General features: G+C 60.3%; 1 protein-coding gene across 1 annotated transcript in view; it reads left to right on the top strand.

The window, feature by feature from the left end:
• Positions 1-26,588, top strand: part of KNDC1 (kinase non-catalytic C-lobe domain containing 1) — a 58,834-nt gene that overhangs the window by 21,831 nt on the left and 10,415 nt on the right. Inside the window, exons 7-20 of the mRNA XM_032882191.1 lie at positions 837-951; positions 1,756-1,827; positions 1,920-1,981; positions 7,649-7,807; positions 9,714-9,791; positions 10,306-10,399; positions 10,877-11,039; positions 11,114-11,721; positions 12,037-12,181; positions 13,246-13,343; positions 14,181-14,575; positions 23,478-23,571; positions 23,662-23,759; positions 23,888-24,108. Coding sequence (XP_032738082.1) covers positions 837-951; positions 1,756-1,827; positions 1,920-1,981; positions 7,649-7,807; positions 9,714-9,791; positions 10,306-10,399; positions 10,877-11,039; positions 11,114-11,721; positions 12,037-12,181; positions 13,246-13,343; positions 14,181-14,575; positions 23,478-23,571; positions 23,662-23,759; positions 23,888-24,108 — 2,402 coding nt within the window. The remainder of the gene's footprint in view (positions 1-836; positions 952-1,755; positions 1,828-1,919; positions 1,982-7,648; positions 7,808-9,713; positions 9,792-10,305; positions 10,400-10,876; positions 11,040-11,113; positions 11,722-12,036; positions 12,182-13,245; positions 13,344-14,180; positions 14,576-23,477; positions 23,572-23,661; positions 23,760-23,887; positions 24,109-26,588) is intronic.

Raw genomic sequence — 26,588 nt, 5'->3', positions numbered from 1 at the left:
AAGGGTGCAGATGCTGCCTTGGGGACCCTCCCTAAAGCATGTGCTTGTGTGTCCCAAGTGTGGTGGCTGGGGCCTCGCTCTTCCCGCAGCCTCCGAGGCGAGGACCTCCTGCCAGCTGAGTGCGTTCCTCGGACTCCCAGGAAGTCTGTGTGTGGTGGGGCGGGTGGGGGAGAGCACGCGTCTTGGAAGACGGCCCGTCTCTGCCAAGCGTACAGCTCAGTGGCTACCAGTCCCGGAGTCCCGCAGCCAGCCCCAGCCTGCACCCCCAGTCCTCTCTCACCCTCCCGGATGGAGCTCTGTCCCGGTCCCCGCATCCACCCTCTGTCTCCGGGACTGTGACGGCTCCTGGCACCTCACGACGTGGCAGCACGCGCTCCTTCAGTGCCGGCTCTCTCCCTCGGCATCAGGCCTCTGGGGCCCCTGTACGCAGGAGCAGGTGCAGGCCCGTCCCTCCTCTCAAGGCTGCGGGACCCTCGTCCCCTCATCCCTTCATCTGTGCTGGGCGCTGGGGTCCCTGCCCCCGTGGCTGCCGTGACCCACGCTGCTGTGAACACAGGGGTGCAGACAACTGTTGGAGTCCCTGCTCCTGGCCCTTGGGGGTGTGCGCCCACAGGTGGGATCACGTGATCATCTGGTGATTCTCTGTTCAATTCCTGAGGGTCCACACTGGTGTCCCCAGCCCCTGTCGTGTCCACGTGGGGACGTCGCTCCCCACAGGGCCAGGAGTGGGCCATGTGGGAGGCCCACCCGACCCTTATTCAAAGTGGTTCCCGCCTTGCCACTTTGCCAATGGGCCAGGACCATTCTTGCTAGGATGCGACTTCTCCCTCCCCCAGGTCGTCTCCCTGCAGCAGCTCCTGTGCCAGCTGGGCCGGCCCTTCAAGGAGTGCGAGCTCTGGGCTCTGTCGCACGCGTGTCTCACTGCTCTGCACGCTCACCACGAGCACCCAGGTGCTGGTTTGTCCTGCGGGTCCATGCTCAGCCTGCCCCCTACCTGTGCGTCCCAGGGCATCACATGGCCTCTGTCAGGCACATGTGGGCCCCGGGGACAGCCTGGGGCCAGGTGGCTGTGAGCCCACAGGGTCCTGGAGGTGTTGGCTCTGGTCTTAGGACCAAAAGGGTCTGGGGGCCGCAGGGGGCAGGTGCACAGAAGGTGGGCCTTGAGGCCAACGACCCTGCTGCAGAGTGGGAGCTATATGGGTGGCCCACATCCCCTCAACAGGGCCACATTGTCCCCAAGGAGGCAGAAGTGGCCGGGGACGAGGGGATTTCAGACACTACCCTGGTTTGCAGCTTGCTGGACAGTGTGACAGGCCCACGGCCCTTGATGGGAACACATCGTGGGGAGGGACAATGAGGGCTGACCCCCAGTCCCACGACCCATGGGCCCTTTGGGGCGCAGCCTCCTCTGGGACCCCTCAGAGGGGCAGCACTCGCGGCTGGGCTGTGACCCTCCATGCCCCTTCCTCTTCCTTCCTCTCCTTTCCATTTCCAGCTTGATGTGCAAGGAGTGGCCCTGAGGCAGCTCTGGTGGGCAGGGGGGGTGTTGCAGAGGACCCCCAATGCCCCGTCCGCCTGGCAGTGTACTGGGGCCTCTGAGAAGAAGCAGTGCACCAGCCCCGGCCCCTGGGCTCCCTGGGGTTGGGGGGCGGCGCAGAGGGGAGCTGCCCCACCCCCAGCCTGCCTCTGCGGGTTCCTGGGAGAGCAGCGTTCCCACGTGAGTCCAGCCACCCTGACCCTCATCTTCTCTTGCAGCCTACCTGTGCCTGGACTCCGTGCTGGTGGCCAAGGACGGGGCCGTGCTCTTCAGCCCACCCCCAGCCAACGGTGTGTACACGGGGCTGCCCTCAGGAGCTGTGCTCTGCCGAGGACACGCAAGGCTGGAAAGAGAACTCAGAACCGGGGCTTTTCTCTTTTAGGCACTTACGACACGTTCTTTCTGGCTCCTGAGGTTGCAGAGCAAGAACTGGTGACTGAGAAGGCAAGCGGGCGGCCCCCTGTCCCTCCCGGCACCCATAGCACCCACGGTGCCCCCTTCTGCCCAGAGCCAGGGGTGGGGGAGGAGGCGCGGGCCCAGCACAGGGCACAGGAGAGGCAGGGCCCTCCCGCAGTGCAGCGGTCACATCCATCCAGGGTGGCCTCCACCTAGCCAGTGCCTCCCCAGGGGTGACAGGGGCATGGCTCTGGGAGTGTCACCCCAGATGGGCGGGACTTGGGCGTGGACAGTTTGGGGCCGCATGTGGTGGCTTGAGAGAGCCGAGGGCTGCATGGTCAGCAGTGTTTACGAGGCACTTGCTACACAGAGCCATTATCCAAAATTAAACTGCGCAAACTTGGGGGCACCTAGCTACCTCAGTCAGTACAGAGTGCAACTCTTGATCTCAGGGTCATGAGTTCAAGTCCCACACTGGGCATAGAGGTTTCTTTAAAAAAATAATAATAAAATAAAAAATCAAATTGTACAAACTAAAAATTAGGTAAATTATATTTGAAACGGAGGTGGAACTCCACTTCCCTACTCGTCCAATGTACATCTAGAAACCCATCCCTGAAACAAGAATGAGAAGTCTGAAGGGTAGAGAGCAAAAGGCAGCCTGGTCAGGGCCTCAGGCCCGAGGGAGGCACAGTGGTGAGGGCCCTGCTCCCTCTCTCTGCCTCACACATGGGGACAGAAGCCACACTCTCAAGCCAGAGGCCATGGCAAGGGAAGGGGTGGGCCCACGCCTGCCAGCAGAGATCCCAACCAGGTGGTGCCAGGGAAGGCTGAGGGTCCCCACCAGCCTGTAATGGGCCCCCTGCCCGTGAAGCCAGCGGAGACCATGTGGTCACCATGGGGTCACACCCCCCACCCTGGCAGAAGCAAATGCCCCTCCCAGCCAGGTGTGTGAGAGGAGGCCTTGTGGAGAGCTGGGACTCTGACCATCAGCCGGCAGCAACAAGGCCAGCCCTGCCTCATGCTGGGAAAGGAGGTAGGTAAGGAGCAGAAAGGACACACTCTTCCCCCTCCCAGCCAGAGGCACATCACTGGAGGCCCAATGGAGATCTGGTCTCCCACCCCCATGCGGCAGTGAGGAGGAGCCCGCGCCTCAGGTTCCGGACCCTGAACTCCGCCACCACCTGGCAATAATGAGATGGTGCCCACTTTCCGACAGTGCTGGCAGAGAAAGCCAGGTAAAAGGTCACAACATGAAAATGTCCAGGTTTCCAAAAAAACCACTTGCCATACCAAGAACCAGGGAGACCTCAAACCGAATGAAAAAAGAACAATCAACAGATGCCAGCATTGACACTGTGGGGCACAGCCATGGCGGGGCTAAGAGGGAAATTCATAGCACTAAATGCATATGCGTGAGAAAAGAGGTAAAAGTTCAAGTCCATAATCTAAGCTACCACCTCAGGGACCTACAAAAAGAAGAGCAACGTAGACCCAAAGCAGAAGGACAGAAGTAATGAAACGTGGAAATCAACGAAAATGGATAACGATAGAGAAACCAGTGAAGACCTGGTTCTTAGAAAAGACCAGTAAAAGTTTAAAACTTCCAGCAAAACGGACAAAGCAAAAAAAAAAAAAAAAAAAGAAAGAAAAGAAGAAAAAGACACAAATTACCATTACCAGGAATGACACAGGGGATACCCTACACACCGTTTAGACATCAGAAGAATAATGGGGCTACAGACAACTCTACACACATAAATTTGACAACTTTGATGAAATGGACCAATTCTTCAGGAAACATAAACTACCACAACTCACCCAATATGAGACAGATCTTTGAATAGCCCTGACTGTTGAGGAAATGGAATTTGTAATTTTAAAACTCTACAAAAGTAAATCTCTTGGTCCAGAATTTTGCTGGAGAATTCTACTCAACGTTTAAAGAAAAATTAATATCACTTCTACACCATCTTTTCCAGAAGACAGAGAACACTTCCCTGCCTGTTTCATTAAGCCAATATATTTCCTGTCAATGTATACTGATAGATAGAGGCTTATATACACCAACGTCCCTCATGAGTATCAACACAAAAGTCCTTACCAAAATTGCAAATAGAATTCAACAATATATAAAAATTATGCACCATGACACAGTGGAAGTTATTCTAGGGATACGAGGCTGGTTTACTATTTGAAAATCAATCAGTCCAACATATTAACCAGGTAAAAAAGAAAGACCCCATGATCACACTAATTGATACAGAAAAACCATTTGGCAAAATTCAATACCCATTCATAATAGAAAACTTTTTCAGAAAAATACAAACAGAAAAACTTGCTCAGCTTAATAAAGAGTGTCTACAAACACACACACACACACACACACACACACACACACACCCTGTAGCTAACTTCATATCAAATGGGAAGAGACTAAATGCTTTCCCCCAAGACTGGGAACAATGCAAGGACGTGCACTGTCCCTGCTTGTACTCGGCACAGTGCTGAAGTTCTAGCCACTACAGTAATGCAAAAACAGCATAAAGACCAAGAAAAAATAACACCATTTGCACATGACATGACATCTTTGTAGAAAATTCCAAGGAAACCCATGGGATTAAGGAGTGAGTTCTGAAGGTCACAGGATATAAGATAAACATTCAAAAATCCATTGTATTTCTGCATGTTAGCAATGAACATACAGACACCAAATTTAAAATACAGCCCCCCCCCAAATACAGTGCGCTCTCTCTCAGCATTAGCACCGTCTTGGAAGCCTCCACACCATGAACGCCGTGCAGGAAGGGGCAAAGGCACAGGCTGAGCGGAAAAGAAGACGACGACGAGGCGGAGGTCCACGTAAGGCACCCACTGACGCACCCGTGAAGCCTCAGGAGCAGACACTGGGAAAGCCGGAGGCCGGGGATGCTGGTGCAGATTGTTGGACAGCACACCTACTTTCTAGAATCTGTTTCAGGAGATCTAGAACCTCCCTTGCCGTCCGACCTCAACGACCACTTTTGAGAGACCAGCCTCGTTCATACCAAAACAGTCCCTTCTGGTCCTTTGCCCTGGACCTGTGACTTTCAGGACTAAGTCTGTTCTCAGCTGTGGCCGAGTGTGACGGGTACGATAGGTAGATCGTCTCTTCTGTTGTCTTAGCTGAAGAGAAAATATTTTAAATAAATATTGATTTGAATTTAATTAAAATATAAAACGTAAACTTAATGTACGTGTACCATGACTCAAAAAAAGGAAGTACTTACATTCAGATCTAACCAAGCACGCGCCGGACTGAACGTGCTGAGAACTACAAAATCCTAATGGAAGAAATCAAACAAAATCTCAGAGGTTAAAGGCCAGGCAAAGAGTTCTTAGACGTGACACCAAAAGCAGTGTCCATAAATTTTTCCACAAAAGGAAAAGTGGGCAAGATGAACTTCATCAAAATCAAAACTGACCACATGAGCCTGATCCCACGCGTGGAGGACTGACTCAGCAGCGGGAAGGCATTACTCCAGAACGTCGTGTCAGTAGGCTGGAGAAGACAAATCGTGTTTATGTCAACAGAGGACCCCTGAGAGGGACCTGGCAGTAACTTCTGGGCACAACACAAAAGCACGTTCTGTGAAAGAGAAAGTCGATGTACGCCTCCATGACAACCTCAAACTGTAGGAGTGAAAAGACTGGCCACAGACTGGCAGGAAATATTAGGAAAACACGCATCTGATAAAGCATCTATATCCCAAACATACAAAGATCTCTTATAAGTCAGCAATAAAAATACCAAATTAAATTTTTTTTAAAGATTTTATTTATTTGATAGAGATCACAAGTAGGCAGGGAGACAGGCGGGGGTGGGGGGAAGCAGGCTCCCCGCTGAGCAGGGAGCCCGATGTGGGGCTCGATCCCAGGACCCTGAGACCATGACCTGAGCCGAAGGCAGAGGCTCAACCCACTGAGCCACCCAGGCGTCCCACCAAATTAATTTAAAAAACAATCCAGTTTAAAAGTGGGCAAAAGGCCTGCAGAGCCCCTCGCCAAAGACGCCATACGGCAAACGAGCATATGAAAGCCGCCCGGCGGCACGGGGCACTCGGGAATCGCCCACTAAAACGAGAAGACCGCACTCCGCGCCATGAAAGCAGCTAGCACCCCAAACGCTGCCCACGCCAGAGGCCGGCGAGGATGTGGAACAGGAGCCCCCGGGCACTGCGGCTGAGCATGGGAAAGGACACGGCCCTTCTGGCAGTTTCATCAGAAAGTAAACACGCACCTGCCTTAAAGCCCAGGAACCACCTCCTCAGGCATCCATCCCGGGGAGACCATGTCCCCAGGCGCCCGTCCCAGGGGACCACGTTCAGAACAGCCCCACACGGGACACAGCCCAGATGCGTGAGTGGTTAAGCACGCCAGGGTCCGTTCGCACCGTGGAACGCCGCTGAGCAGTAAAAGGAACGGAGCGTTGACCGGGCGGTGACCTGGGTGCATCTCCGTAGGGTTAGGCTGACAGCAAACGCCAACCCCAAAGGTCCCAGACCGCATAATTCCATTTATGGGAAATGGCATGACCCTAGAAACGGACAATAGGTCCGTGGTTGCCAGAGACTGAGAACACGTGTTGGGGCACCCGGACCCCTCCTGATGACCGAATGCTCTGGATCGTGGTGGTGTCAGCCCGTCATCTGGGCGGTCCGCTGTCCTGCAGTCTGGCAAGACGGTACCTTTGTGGGGAACTGGGTCCAGGACACACGGGCTCTCTGTCTCATTTCTTACAACGGTACATGAATCTGTAATGACCCCAAAATAAAGGGTTACATGTTCTTAGAAGGTCAGAACCATCTACAGCTAATAATTCCCTCTCGTGCAACTGTCCTGCGCGGGGACCACCTGGCCGTGAGAGGCCGCACCCCGGCGCCCGCACCACCGCAGCGGCTTGGTGGCGTCCTGCCCGGCGTCCAGCCGCAGAGACGGGCGTGCGTGGCCACCAGCACCGGCTTGCGGTTTTGTCCACTGTGCCGACCTGGCGAAGCGACAGAGGAAGTGTTCACGGCGTGATGGGACGCACAGGTGTGTCGTGGCCACGGAGCCGAGCCTGCCGCTGCCCCGCTCACCGGGCCCTCCACGCGGCACCTCCATCCGGCCGTGGAGGTAAATGAGAACACCGGCCAGCGGCGTGTGGCAGCCGCTTGTCTGTCGCGGGCGGACTCCGGATCCAAGAGCTGAGAAAAATCCGAGAGCACATCAGGGACCATCCCTGGGCTCTCCCCAGGAGGGTGACACCTTCCCTTACTCGGGAGCCGTGTGCCCATCCTTCCCCCAGGACGTGGAGGACAGCCGGGAGGCGTAGAGGCGGCTGGTCTTGTTCAGAGCCTGCGGTCTACCGCTGAGCGGCGCCCCACAGGTTCGGGCAACCCCGGCCTCAGACCCCCGAGCTGCGACCTCCACCTGCCTGAGGACCATGAGAGCGGTCAGGTCCCATCAAGGCCTCCCATGTCAGTGTGAAGACCCACGGGCGTTTGGTAAACATGCAGGTCCCCAGGCCAGGCCCCTGCGGGATCTGACTCGGGGTCTTGCCAGGGCCTCCAAGCTCCAAGGAGGTGCACGGGGGGGTCTCCCAGGGGCGGCTGTCCCGCTCACGCCCCAGGCACCCCTGGGGGAGCCCAGGAGAAGGAGTTGCGGCTGAGCAGGGCTGCGCTTTTCTCCACCCAGGCCTCCGTGTACGCTGTAGCTGCGGTCCTGTGGACGGCGGCCAAGTTCAGCGTCCCCCGAAACCACAAGCTGGCCCTGCCACGCAGGCTGAAGACCTTCCTCTTGGACATGGCCAGGCGCAGTGCCCAGGAGCGGCCACACGCGGCTGAGGCCATCAAGGTAAGCACACCGTAGCTGGGACCCCTACTCACCGTCCAGGGCCCGGGCGATGACCGAGCAGCCAGGTTCCTGTTTTCGGGAAAAGTGGACATTGGACAGGGCGGGCCACGGGTTTCCTTTGTGGACAGGTGGCGGACAGTGTCTGCTGCTCGTGACCCCGGCATGCCCCTCCCAGACCAGCCGGTTGCCTCCAGTGTGTTCGCCCGGCCGGAGTGGGCAGGGGGTGTCCTGGGACCAGCCTGACCCGTGTCCCTCTGCCCTGCCAGCAGGGAGCAGAGTCCCCCCAGCAACCCAACTTCCCTCATCTCCCCTTCCCTCACCCTCCCAAGACCGCCCCCATCTGCCAAGAGCTGGACAAGTACAGGGGGGTCCCGTGAGTGTTTCAGTGACCGAGAGGCCACAGGAAGGCCACCCCCTAGAGGGAGAAGCCCCCTGTGGCCTTCTCTGCCCCTGACGCTCTGGGCCTCTCTGGCCTGCCTGGCCAAGGAAGGATGAGGTCTCGTGTCATGGAGAAACACAGCAGACGTCAGCTACAACGCTGAGACGGCTCACTGAGTAGCTACAGGTGGATGGACGGACAGATGGACGGACGGCAGGGGAAGGAGCTTCTCTCCACTCCAGATCGGCACGGAGGCGGCCGGGCGTGTTCAGGGAGGATGAGGGGCTGGGGGTGGAAGCAGCGGTGTCCGCCGTCCCCAGACCCTGGGAGCCGGGCCCAGCCTTCCTGAGGATCGACGTTCTGAGCATCAGGTTCAGGTCCTGGGTTGTGAGGGACACAGATGCCTCTAGGACGGGGAGGAGTTCGCAGTCGGGAACTTTGGCAATAAACGCTCTCGGGGGCGGGGGCGGGGAGGTCGCAGCCTCTGCCCAGCGTTGGCTGAGCAAATGGAGCTTTTCCAGACAGGAACCCTGCGGGCTCTGGGCCCCCCAAGCCGTGCAGAGCCTGAATGGGGTCGTTCTCTGCCGAGAGTTTTCTGTGGTTCTTGCCAGCGGTTAGGAAATGACGGGGGCGGGGGGGGGGCTTAAATGGAGGCTTAAGGAAAGAATCTTTATCTTCACGTTCAGGACCATCCATAACCCAAATGAAAAATACAGATTCTCATCAGTGACCTTCTGTCCCCAAGTACCAGGAAGTCTGAGCTGGCAGAGGCTCAGTTCCCGGGGTCAGCTCCATGCTCCGGGGTCAGGGGTCAGCCCCAGGCTCCGGGACCAGCCCTCACCCCAGACCCGTCCAGGGCCCAGGTGCACTGAGGGTGGGCCTCAAACCCGCCTCCACCCCGGCACAGGCTCTGGGGCCACCCCACAGTCACCCTGCAGGCCCCCACTGCCTTGTCGTCAAGGTCACAGAGGGCTTGGGCTTGTCTGGGTCAAAATGCAGCTAATCATAATCGTCTATAGATTTTTTCTCTTGCCTGTGTTTTGGGTTGCGGGTTGGGGGTGCTGTCTTGTCTGTGCATGTGGGAGCTGACTCGTTCGACCCTCATTCTGCTATGGGTCTTAATGTTTCCCTTCCTCAGCGCTCTTAGAGGGGCCGGTTGGAAAAGGTCATGTGCCCTCGTGCCCCTCGTGTCCAGCACTGGGGTAGCCCCCTCCCCCGCAGCCTGCCCCTCGCCCCTCACCCCTCCCTGCGATGGCTGTCAGCGGGGCAGCGGTTCCAGGAAGCGCTGTGGCCATTTCTGTTGGGTCTTTATTCCTTCCACACCGGGCTGCTGGATTTCACCCCAGGCTGCCCGAGGCTGGGCCTGCTCAGCTCTCCCCAAGGGTCCCCCGTGGGGTCCCCCTATACAGGAAGCCCGCAGGCCGCCGTGCACTCTCTGAAGACCCCTCCGCGCTTGGAGGGACGTGGGGCTGCCGCCCGGCCTGCGGCATCTCAGAGCACCCGTTCATGGGCTCATCCCTCTTACAGATATGTGGCACCTACCTCCGTCAGCGCGGCATGGACAGCAGGAGGATTTTAGCCCACCTGAGGGCTTCCACCTGCAAGGTCGGACGGGGACTTCCAGAGCAGGTGAAGACCCCTCAGTCTGCGCCCCGGGGAGATGAGGGTCCTTGCATTTTGCAGTTTACTGTCCCTATAGAGTGAGCTGAGGTGGTAGCTTCTCCTCCTCTCTCAGAGCAGCTCCTGGGGCAGCCCCACGCCCTGCCCTCTCTGCGGCCGTGGGGGGCGGGGGGTGTCCTGCAGGATGACCCTCAGGTGGCCGGCATGCTTGGTCAATGTGCCTGCAGCCGCCTGAGCGCGGACCAGGCGGGGCCCTTGGAGGGCAGACAGGCTATCCTGAGAAGCCCAGGGCTCCCTGTCGGTGCCAAAGTCCTCCCAGGCCCTAGAAACCTCCGAAACCTTGTTGAACTGGGAAACAGTATCCCCAGAGCCCAGCGGTGACAGTCAGTGTGGGCTGTGGGCCCCACTAAAGGGTCAGAGAGAGCACCCAGCGTCTAGTCTGCACCTGCGGGCCCCTGGTGTCACCTTGACTGGGACCATCCGTGGCCTTCTACCTCAGGTTGACCAGGAGGAAGAGACCATCGGCCTCCAGAACGCTCTCTCCGTGGTCGAACTGAGCCCCAGCCCAACACCCGTCTCTGGGCCCAGCTCAGGTGGGTCACCAGGGCCCAAACTCTCCTCCCCCGATGCCACGGCTGCCCCTGCAGCTGACCCCCAGCCCTGAGAGGACACCCACAGGCAGGCACCACTGGGCCCCAGAGCAAGGTGCCCAGAACATCACGGCAGTCACACGGTTTACTCACTCCTCTGTCTCCACGGCCCAGTCGTACTCCCGTGTCGCCAGCCCCCAGAGCAGGCCATGTGGCCGGGCATCCCTCCACTCTCTTCCCATGTCCACACACACGCCCTGCCGACCCCTTCCTGTCCTGTCTGGGTGGTGACCCCAGCCTGCAGCAGGAGGAAGGACCCCTTGTCCTGTCTGTGGCCTTTGAGTCGCTCCCACCCTCCACCACCCGGCCCCTCCCCCGGCTCCTTCACCCTTGACCCTGGAGGTCCCCGTGGGGTGGGGAAGAGCCACCACAGCTTTGGGGCGTCCGCACTGCCCGCCCTCATGCAGGGTTTGTCCCCAGGCTTTGTTGGGGTTAGCCACGACCCCAGGCTGGTGGCCGTGCAGGGGCCTGTGCCCACGCAGCCCCCCGGCACTGAAGGGGCCACATTACTGCCAGCCGCCTTCCCCGCCGCGGCCACACGCTTCAGGCCCATCGTGCCGGCCCCAGATGCAGCGGCCGCCAGGTGAGCACCCCGACCCTGGGGCTGGTGGGGTCCCCGAGCCCTCCCCGAGTGCTCTCTCCTCTCTGTGCTCTCAGGGACAGGGAGGGCGATGGCCGGCAGGCTCCCGAGGCCCCTGGAGCTGCCAACTGGAAGATGCCTGACCAGCCGGCACCTGGTGCTGGACCACAGGGAGCGGCCCCAGAGCCTCTCAGAGAGTCCACGCCAAGAGACAAGGCCCAGGGGATCCCCTGCGTCCCAGCCCCTGGCCCAGAGGGGGCGTCACCAGTGATGCCCGAGCCTTCTGCTGATGTCCCACTCCTGAAGGCACAGGCGCTCGCCACGGAGGAAGGGCCCAGTGTGACCCACCGTGACCCGAGTCACCCAGCCAAGCCACCCAGGAACAAGGCCGCTAAGGGCCCAGGCCAGGAGCCTGAGGGTCCGTCATCAGCTCCATGGGACCCCTCCCTGGCCGAGGCGAGTCCAGACAGCCCCAAAGTCACCCCAGAGCAGGATGACCAGGCCACAGACAGTCACCCCGAGCGGCCCCTACCAGCAGACCGCAAGCTCGGCGTGTCCAGTGTGGACGCCTCGCCCCTCCCGAAGAGGACAGCCTGCCCATCGCTGCAGGAGGCCACACGTCTCATCCAGGAGGAGTTTGCCTTCGACGGCTACTTGGACAACGGACTGGAAGCGCTGATCATGGGTATCACGGCAGAGGGCCCACAGGGTTCCCCAGACAAGCCCCAGGACCAGGGAGAGGCCGTGGGGGGACACAGTGCCCTGGGGGTGGGCCAGTGTGTAGGGGAACTGGGGCCCCCACTCGTCCGTCTGTATGAAGAGTTCGGGAGGCCGAGCCGCGCCCAGGGGTGGGTCTAGCCGCAGAGCCTCAGGCAGGAAAAGGGTCTCAGAGCCTGGTCCCCCCGCTCGGGCGTCTCCCCCACCTGCAGCTGTGTAGCGACAGGGAACCCGGAGGGGACTCTCCCCCGTCGTGACTGGCCACTGCCGTTTTGCAAACCAGGTGAATACATTTACGCCTTGAAAGACCTCACCTACGCCACTTTCTGCGGGGCCATATCAGAGAAGTTCTGTGACCTCTACTGGGGGGAGAAGTTGCTGCAGAGTCTTTTCAAAGTGGTGAACGGGAGGACGTCCCCCTCCGAGAAGTGAGTCCCCTTCTTCAGGCCCCAGGCTTCCCCCACCCTGGGGTCCCCTGCCAGGCGGGACGGCCCTGGTTCTGCCTCCTCTGGCCCACCGCTGTGTTCCCCACGTCCTCCTGTCCCCTGAAGTCCAGCTCCCCTGGCTGGCTGGCCACGCGGGTCCCTCTCGCTTGTCCTGAAGCCCACCCTAGCCCCCAGCTTTCCCTCTGGGCACTGGGCTCCTTCGTGCAGGAGGAGAGGACTGTGGGCTCACGGGGCGGGAAGCGCATCCCTGCTCAGGTACCAGCTTGAGGTCAACTGACTGGGAGCCCAGAGGGCAGGAGGCCCCACGGGGAACAGCATCTGCCCCCATCCCCTCATCCAGGCGGGCACTGCATGACAGCTCCCCTCCTGATGGTAGAAAGGGGGTGATGGCTGCCGGAGGACCAGCCCCTTCACAGACTGTGCCCCATGCTCCTCTGCCGTGGACTATGGACAGCCATGTGGGTGGAGGTGGCCCCGAGGGCTGGGACCATGCCTGGACCCCAGTGCCGTGACACCCCATCCCTAAGCTCCAGGCACACCCACAGCCCCGTCTGCCTCCAGGGGCCCCACCAGGCAGGTAGAACAGGGGTCCCTTAGCATTTGCCGTGGTTGCTGGGGGGTGGCACCTTGCCGCACTCCCTGCCCGGGCAAACAGGTCAACAGAGCACCGAGATGAGTGCCCCCCGCACTTTGCTCTTGGGGCGGGGAGAAGGGCCGTCCAGGGACCTCCCGAAAGGAATGTCCAGAAAGCCCTGTGCCCGTTATTAGGGCCTTAACCGCTGCGGGAAGAGGGGCCCTGTGCCATCCTGTGGCCTGGGGTCACGTCGTCCTCAGGAAGCTTGCATGGGACGGGGGACGCCCCTGTCAAACGGTGTGCATCCGGGGTGCCGGCATAGGGTCACGGGCAGGCCCCCACCTCAGCCTCAGCAGGGTTTCCTCATCCTCCTAAAGCTTCCTGCTAGAAGGCAGAGCAGGGAAGCCACGGTGCTGTGGGGCGGGGGCGGGGGGCCACGGGGTGCCTGCAGCGTCCTTCCTTCTGCTGACAGTGCTTCAGAGGAGGCTGGGGCAGAGCCTGAGGGCAGCGCAGCCGGGACTCCGAATGGCTGCTCCGTGTCCAGCAAGAGGCCATCGCTGCACGGAGCGGGTAAGAGACATGGGCTCGGGGGCAAGAATTCCCTTCTTTCAGGAGAGGCTCCCCTCTGGCCCTGGGGCCCCCAGTGCCCCTTCAGAGGCCCCAGAGCAGAGCCCGTCCTCCCCTGGAGGCTCTGTGCTAGGAAGCGGGTTCTCCCAGGCCAGCAGGTGGGCGGCAAGCGGGAACCCAGTAGACTGGGGGCTGGGAGGGCACTTCTCCCTGGAATCACTGGCCAACAGCTTGTGACAGGGAGAGCTTCACATCTTTCCTAGAAACGTGGCCCATTGGAAGACCCTGAGGTTTATTTCCTGGAATGTTAGCGCAGGGCTCCAAGATAACAAAGGTCTTTACAATGTCACGAAATCAGTCCGACCGGGACGAGGCTTTAGGAATCGGGTGGCAAGACTGTGATCACATATATGACAGCCCTGGGGGGACGGCGAGGACAGGCCCCCTTGTCCCACCCCTTCTGCCGCACGCACACCCAGGAAGTTTGAGAGCAAAGGGACTGTGCCCAGGGAGCCCCTCGGCCCCCCCGCCCCTTGGTGCAGCCTGGGTTGTGTCCATCTCAGCACAAGCAGTCCACCGGCCCTGGGGTGTCCTCTCCAGACTCCGGCCCCACGGGATGACCTGTGTCTGGGAGGGGACCCGAGGGACCCTCCTGGGAAGCAGGACCACCACCCTGAATCCGCAGGACCCTGCTGGCCCCCAGAGCAACAGAGGGGCACCTGGCCGTCTCGAGGGGCCTCCTGCCCCCGACTCAGAACGAGCGGCCTCTCTGTAAACAATGAGGGACGGACTCTGCCACACGAGCCACAGTGTCGAGTGGAGCCCTCCTCTCCTGCGCAGGGAAGGAGAAACTGGCCACGGCGCGTGTCGGCCGAGCTCCCTGCCCGTCCCCGTCGCTGTCTGATGTGGACGCAGACGAGCTCTCGCGGGGTAACTTTGAGGTGGGATTCCGGCCTCAGAAGTCCGTCAGAGGCGAGAGGGAACAGCAGCTGGAGGCCGGAGAGCACGGGCAGCAGGGTGGGGGCTCGAGCCCCGAGGCAGTGGCCCGGCTGGCCAGGCCCAAGGAGGGGGGCCTGGCTGTGCACCCGGGCCCGGCCGAGCTCCAGAGCTGCAGCCCCGGCTGGTGCAGCGCCTTCTACGAGGCGGACTGCTTCGGCGCCGACGTCCACAGCTACGTGCAGGAGCTGGCGAGGCAGAAAGCAGGCGGGGCCCCCGACGTGGACGCCCAGAGCCTGGTGAGTCCCGGGCGACTGCCCGTTACTGGTGCCAGGGAAGGGGGTGCTGTGGCCACAGAGGCACCCGGGGCAGGGAGTCCCGCGTCACAGCAGCGGGAGCTCCCAGTCACTCAGGCGGTGGAGGGGGCACAGAATCCCCCCCACCCCCGTGACCCTGGCACTCGTCTGGGCGCTCTCCCTGTGCGTCTTCCCAGGGCACTGTTGTGCTCACCTGTGTGTGTCCTCCACATCAGGGGTAGGACGTGGCCTTTCTCTCTCTCAGCTGGGCACATGGGCGGCCGTGACGCTTGCAGGAGGTCACCTTGTGCTGGCCATCACAGCTGGCCGCGGGCCATGTCTCTGGAGGGGGCAGGCAGGCCAAGCCCCTCGTCCCAGGTGGCCTCCTGTTCCTCAGGCAGCAGCACTGAGACAAGAAGACACCGTTTGGGCCTTGCCCATAGCTGTCCATTCAGGCTGGACCCGGAATGTGTCTGGCCTGGGCTTCTCTGGGGGGCAGCGTCCCTCCTGCACCATCCAGCCAGGGCATGTCTCCCTGGTCAGCAGGGTGAGAGGAGCCCACAAATTTGAGGTTGGCCAGGCCAAGGCCCTAGGTGAGGGTCGCCCACAGAGCTCTGGACCTCTGGTCACTGCGCCTGCCACTGGGCACCTGCCCCCCATACCCAGTGGCTCTGACCAGGGCTGCAGGCCCACTCCCAAGTGACCTAGAGCCCGTGGACCTGGGACCTGGGCTGCAGCCTTCCCCTGTGACCAGGAGCTCCCACGGGGCCTTGTCGCACAAGGCCTGACTTTCCAGGACAGCAGGCGGGAAGGACCCCCCCAGCTCACGTGTTCTGCTCCCGGCGCCTCTGCTTGGCCTGTGCGACAAACTTCCTCCGGCCTCCAAGCCTCCGAGCGGAGCCGCAGGAGCACCATGTCTGCCCGGCCCTGACCTGCCCCCGTCTGGACCCTCCCCGGGGCTCCCCCTTGTTCTCTTCCTGCTACTGCCTGAACGTTGCACTTCTGCTCAGTTGCACACGGGACAGAGAGCAGGGCCCCGTCCCCGGCCTGCACACGTGACGGTGGGGCCATGCCCTGTGGCCTCACCCTGCTCCTCCGGGCTTTGTGCTGTGGTCCCCTGCAGAAGCCATTGCGGGTGCCGGACTTTGGGGCCTGGTGGGGGCCTCCCTGGGGGCCCTGGCACGGAGGGTGGCCCCCACGTAGGGCGTCAGGGCAGGGAGCGCAGAGTCCGACCACACGGCAGCTCCGTGCCACTGCGGCAGAGTCCGGGGCTCCCAGCCCCTGGCCGTCTCGTCGCCTGCCCTCAGGGGCCTGCGGACCTCACCCCCACTTCCTTGCCTGTGACACGGATTTGCACACAGTGACGCTTGCCCGGGGCTGCCGGAGGTTCCTGTCCCAGCAGCACAGGCTTTCTACCTGCGACGGCCTTACCCACAAGTGGGAAACGAACAGACTACCAGAGGCAGAAAGCCACACCAACCACCCCGTGGGGGACCAGCTATCACTGTGACGGGGCCCGTGGACGGCGAGCGCCGTCCCGTGGCTTCCGAGGGGAGTCACTGAGTACGCTCCGTGCGTTTCCTGGCTGCGCTGGCTGAGGGCCTGCAGGTGCTGACAGCCTCTGGCTCCAGGCCCGTCCTGCAGTCAAAGGGACCAGGGCTCCTGGGAGAGATCACGGACCCCGGGACTGGGGCAAGACCTGGGACGAGGAGCCGGGCCATCTCGTGCCTGAGAGTGAGGAAATGGTCAGGAACCCATGACCGGGGCCCGTTGGAGGTCGGAGGAACAGCGAGGGGCCCCCAGCAGCCCAAGTCAGAGCAGCCAGAGAAGCAACACAGAACCGGCTTCTAACTCGGAGTGTGCCTCACCGCACGTCCACACTGACACGGATCGCTGAGCTGAAGGGGCAACGGCTCCATGACGGCTTTTCAGGAAGTAGAAAATCCCACCTGCAATTCACACAGACTCTCTAGGGACCCCAAAGAGCCGAACAATCCTGGAAAAGGAGCACAGAAGTGACGACTCACTCTTCTGATTCCAAACTTGCTGCAGAGCTGCCGTCGTCCACGCAGTGTGGTCCGGCACGAGGACGGACGGACAGACCAGCAGGACAGATTAGAGAGGCCAGAAGCAAGCCCGCGTGAGATGGGTTTTGACCAACCGCCAGACCAGCCAGCGGGCAGAGGACCGCCTTCGCGACACGCGGCGCTGGGAAAACGGCGTGACCTGCGGAAGGGTGACGTCGGGCCCGTGTGTGCGCCACTCCCGGAAGTTAACTGAGCCGTCAGAGACCTGAACGTTGGAGCTAAATTACAAATTATAAATTATAGACGAAAACGGGAGGCGCTTCCCGGCACTGGACATGGAAACGATTTCTCGGGTACGACACCGAAAGCACAGGCAACAGAAGTGAAAATAGAGAAACTGCGATCAAGCACACATCGAATCGCGGTGCGTCCAAGGATGCCGCCCGCAGAGGGGACGGGCGCGCCACAGAACAGCAGGAAACACCCGCAAAGGCCTCTGAGAAAGGCAAAATGTCCAGAATGTCTAGGGAACAAGGCAGCAGCCACGCGGCGCCTCCGCTGAGCCGGGGCTGACGGACCCGCGGAGACGTCTCCCCAGAGGGCCGACACAAGCAGCCGGAATAGTCCCACTTCACTGGTCACTGTGGAAAGTCAAACCGCAACGAGATGCCACCTCACACCCAGTAGGACGGCTCCCACCGAAATTTGAAAAAGAAAGAAAAGACCGTGTTGGCGAGTCGCGGAGAAACGGGAGCCCTGCGCACGGCTGGTGGGAATGGGAACCGGCGCGGCCACTCTGGAGTTTCCCCCAAGAAGTAAGCGCGGCTGCACCACGTGGCTGCGTGTCCTCCGGGGAGAGCCTCTGGGAGCTGCCTGCGCCGTGCCCACAGCTGCCCCGAGGTGGGAGCAGCCCACGCCCAGCTGCAGACAGCCGGAGATGGAGCTGGGGAGCGCCCACGCCGCGGGACAGGCTGGCACCTGCCACGCGAGGAGGAGCCCCGAGGCCTGCTGAGTGACAGCCAGACACGGAGAGACCAGCACCGTGTGCCACTGACCTCGTGAGGTCCCAGGGGTGGCCACGTGCACAGAGACCGCACGGGGGCAGGGATGGGGCTTTCGTGGGGACAGAGCCTCGGCCGTGTGAGCCGGACGTGGAGGGTGGGCCGGGTGTCCACAGGGTGAATTACTTCATGCCACTCAGCGGCGCGACGAGAAATGTTACCGTCGGAAATTTCATGTTGTACATATTTTGTCACAAAAGAATTTTTCCAAATAAAAACTTGAGGACCAGTTGAGAGCGGAACACGTAGGTGGCACCGTCGGTGCAGCGGCCGACTCTGGGTTCCAGCGGGGGTCGCGTCTCAGGGTGGTGAGGTCGAGCCCCGCGACAGGCTCCGCACTCGGCAGCGAGTCTGCTTGGGACTCTCTCTCCCTGCGCTTCTCCCCACCATGCGTGGGTGTTCTCTCTCTCAAATAAATAAATAACTCTTTTTTTAAAAGTGGTTAAGAGCAAAAAAAGGGGGAGAGATGATCAGTGGCCGTGGGAGCCTGACCCGATGCTGGCGGATGTCATTCTAGTTGAATGTGAGTGAACGGAGAAGAGCGAGGCAGGGTCCCCGCGCAGTTTCCTTTGCCCTCAGTCCCTGCACACGGCCCGCCACCAGCTTGCCACTCTGACCTCAGCTGGACCCAGAGCCCTGCTGACCTGGGGACAGGGAGGCCAGGGGGGTGCTCACGCCCCTGTCACAGAGGACGGGGCCCTTCCCGGGGCAGCTCACTGTGTCTACACCGCCTTCCCCAGCAGCTTAATCCCAGCAGTTGTTGGGGGGGTGGGGGTGTGCTAAGGATCCAGCTGTGTCCTCCAATGTCATAGGTCACCCTCTGACATCAGAGGTCGCGCCTGCTGACTACAGCCACATCTTTGGGGTGGGCGGCAATGGACAGACAGCCCTGTTTCCAGCCCCTCGTGTTCAGTGCCAGAGAGTGGCTCTCGTGCGTGCGAGAGCCCAGTGTAGGCTGACGGGGCCCTTCGCTCCATCCCGCACTCTCCTCAGGATGGTGGCCCTTTGCAGGGAGTCGCACCTACTAGTGACACCAGTCACCCCTGCATCACACTCAGATTGCGCTTGAAGGTGGGCTCAGAGACAGCTCAGGCCAGGAGTGTGCTGGCGGCCGGCACCAGCTCTAATCCGGACCGTGGCCTTGTGGTTGGGACGAGGTCCCCTGGGCCTCCCACCTCAGAAACTGGCTCTGTCCCACAGTCACTCTGTGGTGGCACCGGCGGGGCAGTTAGGAGGAGGGAGGCAGTTTGAGGGACACTAGGGGAGTGACCCAGAGTGACCTCCTTTTCCTTTTTGTTCCTGCCCACCTGGGGAAGACGTCTCTCCTGGAGCCAGAATGCAGACAGGTGAGCTCCCCGCGCCCTCGCCTGCGTCGTGGGTGGGCTGGGTGAGGCCGGCCAGTTTCACTTTTCTCTTTAGAACCCACTGCTTCCGCTTCAAATCATGAGCCTCGGGCTAACTCGAAAGGAGTAAACAACCCTCGGCCCCTCTCACCTTCACTCCCCAAACAGAGGGAGTGCAAAGCAGTCCCAGGTGGGGGAGGGCAGCGCCGCTGGAGGGCACAGTGTATGTCCCCGAGCGTGGCCGACGTGCCCCTGCCGTGAGGGCCAGCTGGGTGCCCTCGTCTCCCCGTGCCCACGCCATAGGCGCCCCTCCTTTGCTCTCAGGATTTCGGTGAATGGTGCTGATTTCGGTTCATCCCTCTTTTCTCTCTCTGCCCGCAAGTTCCAGCTCTCCAGCTTCCTCCGTCCGCGGTTCTCTTTGTCCCCGGGACGGGCAGCCCTCGGGCCTGGGACGGTTGAGGGCTGTTGTGTGGCTGTTCAGAGCACACGGACACTGACTCCTCATATTCTACGGGAAAAGTCCCTTGTTGGGTGAGGCCATGGGGAAACACCTCAATGCAGATGACCCTGAACGTTTTCCTTAGACCTCGCCTGTCCGTGTCCCCTGGGGTCGGGTTTGCTGGACTCCTTCGAAGATTGGCCGTGGTGATGCCCCACTCAAGTGTGTCCTCTCCATCATCCCCTCTTGTGTGGAGTTCAGTTCACATAGATTTAGCTTTAAAATCCGTCAGAATGGTCCTGGAGTCTGTGAGCCCTGTTCCAGAAGGAAGCAGGTGCCTCCCATCGGCCCTCTCTGGCGGGAGGGGTCTGGATCAGCATCCGGACCGTGCGCGAGGGGGCGGTGGTGCCGGACAGAGCCTTATGCAGAGTCGCTGCAGAAGGGCCCTCGTGTGGTGGTCCTGAGCTGCACAGAGAGAGAAACCAGGAACAGAGCTCAGGGCCGCCCTTCCCCTCTTCAGACTCTGAGGAAGGTCAGCCAGGGTCATGGTGTCTTCAGAAAGCCAGGGGCAGAGACACCTGGTGGCTCCATCGGTTAAGCAGCTGCCTTTGGTCATGACCTCAACATGCTGGGATGGAGCCCCGAGTCCAAGTCTCTGTTCAGTGGGGAGTCTGCTTCCCCTCTCTCTCTGTGTGCCCTCTCTCTCAAATAAATAAATGAAATCTTTATTTAAAAAAAAGAAAGAAAGGAGGGCACCTGGGTGGCTCAGTGGGTTAAGCCTCTGCCTTCGGCTCAGGTCATGATCCCAGGGTCCTGGGATCGAGCCCCGCTTCAGGCTCTCTGCTCAGTGGGGAGCCCGCTTCCCCCTCTCTCTGCCTGCCTCTCTGCCTACTTGTGATCCCTCTCTCTCTGTGTGTGTGAAATAAATGGATAAAATCTTTTTTAAAAAATTAAAAATTTAAAAAAAAAAAAGAAAGCCAGGATCACAGAGAAGCACACAAGGATGGGACGGCAGAGCCCCTGGTCCTCGCACGAACCAGACCTCCAGGGGACAGAGAGGAGTCCGTCTGGAGCACAGCTATAGGGCCACATGCGGGTGCTGCTGCCAGGGTTTGTGGCGTCCCACAGGACTGTCCTCAGGGATGACACGTTCCAGATCTGTGCCACCCACCGGGTAGCCAGCAGCCGTGTGTGCTGAGCACTCAAGGTGTGGCCCATGAGACAGGAGTTGACACTTTCATGTTCTTTTTTTTATTTTTTTTAAAGATTTTATTTATTCATTTGACAGAGAGAGATCACAAGTAGGCAGAGAGGCAGGCAGAAAGAGGGGAAGGCCGGCTCCCCGCTGAGCAGAGAGCCCGATGCGGGGCTCGATCCCAGGACTCAACCCACTGAGCCACTCAGGCGCCCCTCATGTTCTTTTAATACTAGAGCCGCCACAGGTGCCCATGGCTCCCACGTCCGAGGTGCACTCAGGCCCTGCACACACAATTCTGCCCCACACACCATGGGCGCTCGTTCTAGCCCCCACGCTGGCAACCAGCGACTGGGTCCTTGGGCCAACCAGGGGGAAGCAGGTTTGGAGCCAGGCTGTGTGACATCAGACCCACAGGCTCCTCACGCAGAGTCCCGGGCCGAAAGATGCCTGAGCAGCTCTGGGGCCGAGGGAGCAGCGCTCGGCCGCCTTCCTCCCCAAGCAACTGCCTCCTGTGGGGATCTCGCTGTGGTCCAAATCAGCGTTCTGTTTCCATGGAGATAGACGCCTGCTGCCCCAGGGTGTGACGCCCTCCCCCTGTAGCTTGCTTGTGGCCCAGGTGGAGAAGGACCCGGAGGCCTTTGGGGACCTGAGTTAACCACTGAGACGTGGAGGAGGAGGTGAATCTGTATTCAGTCTGCACCACGTCCCCCAGCAGCAGACACAGCCCCTGCCCCACAGCTGCCCGGGGCCTGGCACGTCCACCACCTGGTGTGGCCGTCGGCTGCCTGGCTGTCAGAATAGCAGCACGGGGAAGAAGACAGCCACATGAACCGCCTCTTCAGTAAAACCACTAGATAGAGGGGATTCAAATATTTAGATTAAGACACCACCTGCATTTTTAATTTCACAACATTGTACAGAAATAAATGCTCCTGACAAACCCAAGTCCCTTGTTGTCATCAGAGGAGAATGGGGGAAGCTTGTTTGGGTTTGAGCTGATTAGATGTGCCCAAATGAAGACCACAGTGTATTTGGCTTTCAGATGAAGGTTCCTGTCAGTGTGGTCGTTTCAGGGTCCTGGGGCCACTTGAACCCGGTTAACAGGAAGGTATTCTGGTGGGAGTCTGAGAGATCCCTGGGCCTCTGCCCCTTCCTCTGGTTCCTGGCCCTGGCCAAGTCCCCCTCACTGTGTCCACCCTACACCCCTGTCCTACTCCCGCAGGTAAAGGCAACCTCACACCCCCAGCTGGAGACCCGCGGAGGCTCAAGTCCCCCTCCCAGGGACGTGCCAGGCTTCCAGCATCCTCTCTGCTCCAGATTCACACCCATCCTCAGCCCTGGGCCCCGCAGGGTGGGGACAGTGAGCCAGGCTACATCTGTCCCCTCCTTCCTTGAAGGAAGGAACCGTGTCTGGATTCTGGTCATTTCTAACAGTCGCTGCCCTGAGCCTGCCCGGCCAGCAAGGCTTCCCTGGTCCCTCTGGGTGAGAGAAGAATCCAGAGCGTCCTCTCGGGAGGACAGAAACTGCTCCCGCCAAGCAAACTTGTGGACCTTCCCGCGAGATGCACATTCTCCAGGAAGGGCTGGGACCCCTGCTTCTGGGCGCCCCGGCACACCGTGACACGAGGACGCCCCGCTGGCACCAGCTCTCTGAACTGCCCGCGGGCAGCAGTGGCCACGCGTCCTGGCCGCTGTCCCCGTGCAGCACGGCCGAGGGCCCTGGAGGGAACGGGGTGGGGGTAGTCAGCCAGAGTCTGGGGCAGGGACTCCGCACCGGCGTCCCTCGGGCTCGACCACGCGCGCCGGACTGCCGGGCCTCAGGGGGGGTCCTCACCCGCGGGGGCCCAGGTGCGGGGAGGCGGCAGCCCCGTGGGGGTCCTGCAGGGGCCTCGCGGGGCAGCTGGGGCCGTCGGCCGGTCGCGGGGGGACCAGCCCCCGCCCCCCAACCAGCCAGAAGCGGTCCTGGACACCTCGCCGAAGGGCAGCCCCTCGGCGGGGCGGGGCCTGAGCCGCAGCCCCTGCGCCCCGGGCGCCCCAGCCCCTCCTCGTGCGGGGCCCCAGCGGACGGCCAGGAAGGCGAGACAGGCCACAGCTGCCCGACGGGCCTCCGCCCGCACGGTTTCACGTAGCCCAACGGGATCTACCTGGCAAATACCCCTGTGCTGGGTGTTATCTTTGCGCCCCAGGTCTGCTGACCTTTCCCAACAAAACGGTCACTCAGCCAGAAAACGGCTCATTCGGCGAAGCGCACGGCTCCGCCCCCACAAGCCAACTAGCGCCAACCCACTGCCGGGAGGGGCGGCGAGGAGGCGCTTTTATAGGAGGACGTGGGGGCGCCTGTTGTAAACTAAAAGTCCATTGGAGTAAACTAGGGGCTGCAAGAGTAGTAGCTTCTCATTGGTTGGGCCCTGACCACCTCCCATTGGCTGGCCGTGAGCGTCTCTCATTGGCTGGGCTGTTGCCGGGGCAGGAGGAAACCGTCCTGGTCGATCCCGGTAGAGCCGCAGGTCCACCTGCAGGGTCCCTGCTGGGTCTGTGTCGGTCCCGAGCTGGCGCGGCTGAGCGCTCCCCCGCTAGCCTCCTCCCCGCACTCCAGCGAGGTTTCCCTTCACGTTGGCTGGTCCCCTCGTCAGAATTCACGTCTCCCGGGGAGCACACAGATACCCTTTCTGCGGCTGGATGACAGTGTCGCTGTGAGGTCCCTAGGAACCCTGGTGTCCCCGCGTGGGACGTGTCCCACGCTCTGGCTCTGTGCGGGCCCCGAGGGGAGGCCGGCTTCTGCGAGCGCGCCGGGAAAGCGCGGTGCGCTGGGGCATCACGGGCTCTTTCCTGGCCAGGAGCTGGAGCAGCAGCTGCTGATAGAGAAGAGGAACTACCGGAAGACCCTGAAGTTCTACCAGAAGCTCCTGCAGAAGGAGAAGCGCAGTAAAGGTAGCAGCGGCTGGGCAGAGGCGCTCCCGGGGGCTGGGGGTGGGGGCAAGGGCCTGGGGCCTGCTTTGTGGCAACTCTGCCCTCCTCCAGGCTCCGAGGTGAAGACCATGTTGTCCAAACTGAGAGGGCAGCTGGAAGAAATGAAGTGCAAAGTGCAGTTCCTGGGACTGGTCAAGAAGTATCTGCAGGCAAGTCTGCCCGAATCCCTGCCCCCCACCCCGGGTCAGTAGTAGGTGACCCAGCACCCGGTCCTGCCAGCACCTGGTGGCACAGGCCAACCAGATGAAGGCAGCTCGCTTCCCCCCACAACACACAGGTCATGTATGCCGAGCGGTGGGGCCTGGAGCCCTGCGCCCTGCCCGTGATCGTGAACATCTCGGCGGCCCACTGTGACACGCTGGATTTCAGTCCCCTAGACGAGTCCTCATCCCTCATCTTCTACAACGTCAGCAAGCACCCCCGAGGCGGCAAGCAGAGGAAGGCCCGCGTCCTACAGGCCGGCACACCTCTGGGGCTCATGGCATACCTCTACTCCAGGTGCGGCTGCCCATGCCCCAAGTAGGGAGGTGGGCCTGTGAGATGCCCTGGACCCCTTCATGCCTTTTGAAAGCAAAAGGGAGGCAGGAAAAAAGAAACAGGCCCCCAAGAGGTGAATGAGGTGAGGAAAGTCTGCCTTCCCTCATCTGGGATGGGTTTATACTTTTTTTAATTTAAAAAATATTTTCATCAGAACTTTAAGCGGCCTATGTCAGCTGCCATTTGCCTTCTTCACCAAGCTCTTGGCCAGACCTGCACCTGGAGTTGCAGGTGCACCCAAGCAGGTGCTGGGAGGAGAGCTGGGGAATGCAGCCACGCACAATTAACCTCCCAGGAGGCTTCTAAAATGAAACACACACAGGAGCCTCAGAGACATGCCTGGATCGCAACCATTGTGCTAGATCAAACCACCCCATAATTAACCGTCTAGCTTCCCACGGCCCACTAGGGAGCTTGATCTCAGCATGCGTGTTGAATTATTTTTGCAGCCACTGTCTCTAGGCATGAGCATGTGTGATCATTAGACCCCCAAACTGATGTGCAAGTTGTACGTACTCACCCTGCAGCAGGGAGGACCAGCCCCCTCCTACCCAGGGTCACAGGCACCCCAGGACATCCCAGACCCCTCCAACCTTGGCCCCTCCTGTACACCTGGTACACAAGCACAGGACCTCCTGGCAGATTCCCTTGACCCAACGGCCTGGCCCACTCCCAGGTCTGGGGCCTGGCAGCTCAGGGGTGGGTACAGACTACCTTCCCAGGCGGTGGTGGGAGGCCTCACCCATTCTTGGCTTTGGGAGACCCATGACACACTTGGGAACCCTCAAGGCCTTCTTTGCGCTGGAGGCTCTGGAGACCCAGAACTGATGGTCAGGTGTCAGCAGGGGACACTGGGGGCTATTGGGGAACAAGGGAAGTCCCTGAAAGCAGGGGCCTTCCAGTCCTCTGAGGACAGCAGTCTCTGCCCATGCAACCTGAACTCCCAAGGAGGGCTGCACCTGGCTGTGCTGGGAGCCTTCCACTGGCCAATCGCCCAGGTAGACCCTTTGCAAGATGGGTATACGACACACACACACACACCGAGGGCTGGCTGTGTGATTACAGGAGACGTGTGTGCACGTGTCTGCATGTGTATGAGCAGTGTGTGTGTGTGTGTGTGTGTATGTGAGTATGAGTGGATGTGTGTATTTGCATGGGTGTGTGTGTGCACATAGCATATGTGCATGGGCGTGTTGTGTGCATGTGTGATGTGTGATGGTGTGCACATGTGTGTGTGCTATGCATGTGGGGGTATATGCATGTGTACATATGTACATAGGTGTGTATGCATGTGCGGGTGTGAGTGGGCTGTGTGCATGTGTGCTAGGTGTGTGAGTGTGGGGTGTGAGTGAAGTATTTGTGTGCATGCAGGGGAGATGTGAGTAGGGTGTGGGATGTGTGTATATGTGCATGGGTGTTGTGTGCGTGTGGGGGGTGTGAGTAGGGTGTGTGTATGCATGTGTTAACGGTGTGTGAGTGAGGTATGTGTATATGTGCATGCATGTATGTGTGCATGCAGGTATGTGTGTGTGTGAGTATGTGTGCACATGTGGGGGTGTGAGTAGGATTTATGTGTATTGCATGGGTGTGTGTGTGCATATGTGCATGGGGGTGGGTATGTGCATGTGGGGGTATGAGTAGGGTATGGGGGTGAGTGGGGTGTGTGCGTACGTACATGAGTGTGTGTGCGTGGAGGGTGTGAGTGGGGTGTGTGCATGGGTGTGGGGGTGTGAGTAGGGTGTGTGTACATGCATGGGTGTGGGGGTGTGAGTGAGGTGTGTGTGTGCACGGGTGTGTACGTGGGGGTGTGAGTTGGGTGTGTGCGTACATGCATGGGAGTGTGTGTTGAGGCCTCCTGTGTGGTGTGCTGTGTGTGTGTGCACAGGACCTCCAACGACGGGAGGGTCTTCACTCGCGAAGGCTGTGGTTTATCCTCGTGGGCTGGGCCTGACCCTGGCCACAGCACCCCCCCAGAGTGACCAGGTGGCTGGCCCCCCTCATTCTTTGGACACCAGGTCTCCGCTCTGCAGCACATCTTCCAGTGGCTAGGGAGGCGGCCTTGCCAGCACCCACATGCCTTCCTTGTTTCTGGAACTCAGTCACTGACCTACATGGTGTCACCTGACCTCGGGCTCTCTGGGGCACCCCTGTGGATGGGGGGACACTCGGTGAAGGGTAAGGACCCTTATTCCCTCAACTACCTGGTTTTGCCCTGAAGAAACTGCAAACTTCAGGGCACAGATTGCTGCTCTCACTTCTAATGCAGTGAGTTCCAGTAGGGGGGCTGGGGTCGCTGCACGCACATAGGAGATTTCTGAGTAGGTTCTAGAAGCAGATAGTGAGGGTGCCTCCAAAATCAATGGTGAAGAAGGTCCTCTCACCGGAAACGGTTGGGAGTCCCTACTGTTACCAGCACCCCACGTGCACCTTTTACTTCCCCA

This window comes from Lontra canadensis, unplaced genomic scaffold (assembly GCF_010015895.1).
Source record: "Lontra canadensis isolate GAN:19392208 unplaced genomic scaffold, GSC_riverotter_1.0 scaffold79, whole genome shotgun sequence".
NCBI classification, from domain to species: domain Eukaryota; kingdom Metazoa; phylum Chordata; class Mammalia; order Carnivora; family Mustelidae; genus Lontra; species Lontra canadensis.
Note: the sequence above shows the minus strand (reverse complement) of the source record. Positions and strands in the feature narration are given on the sequence as shown.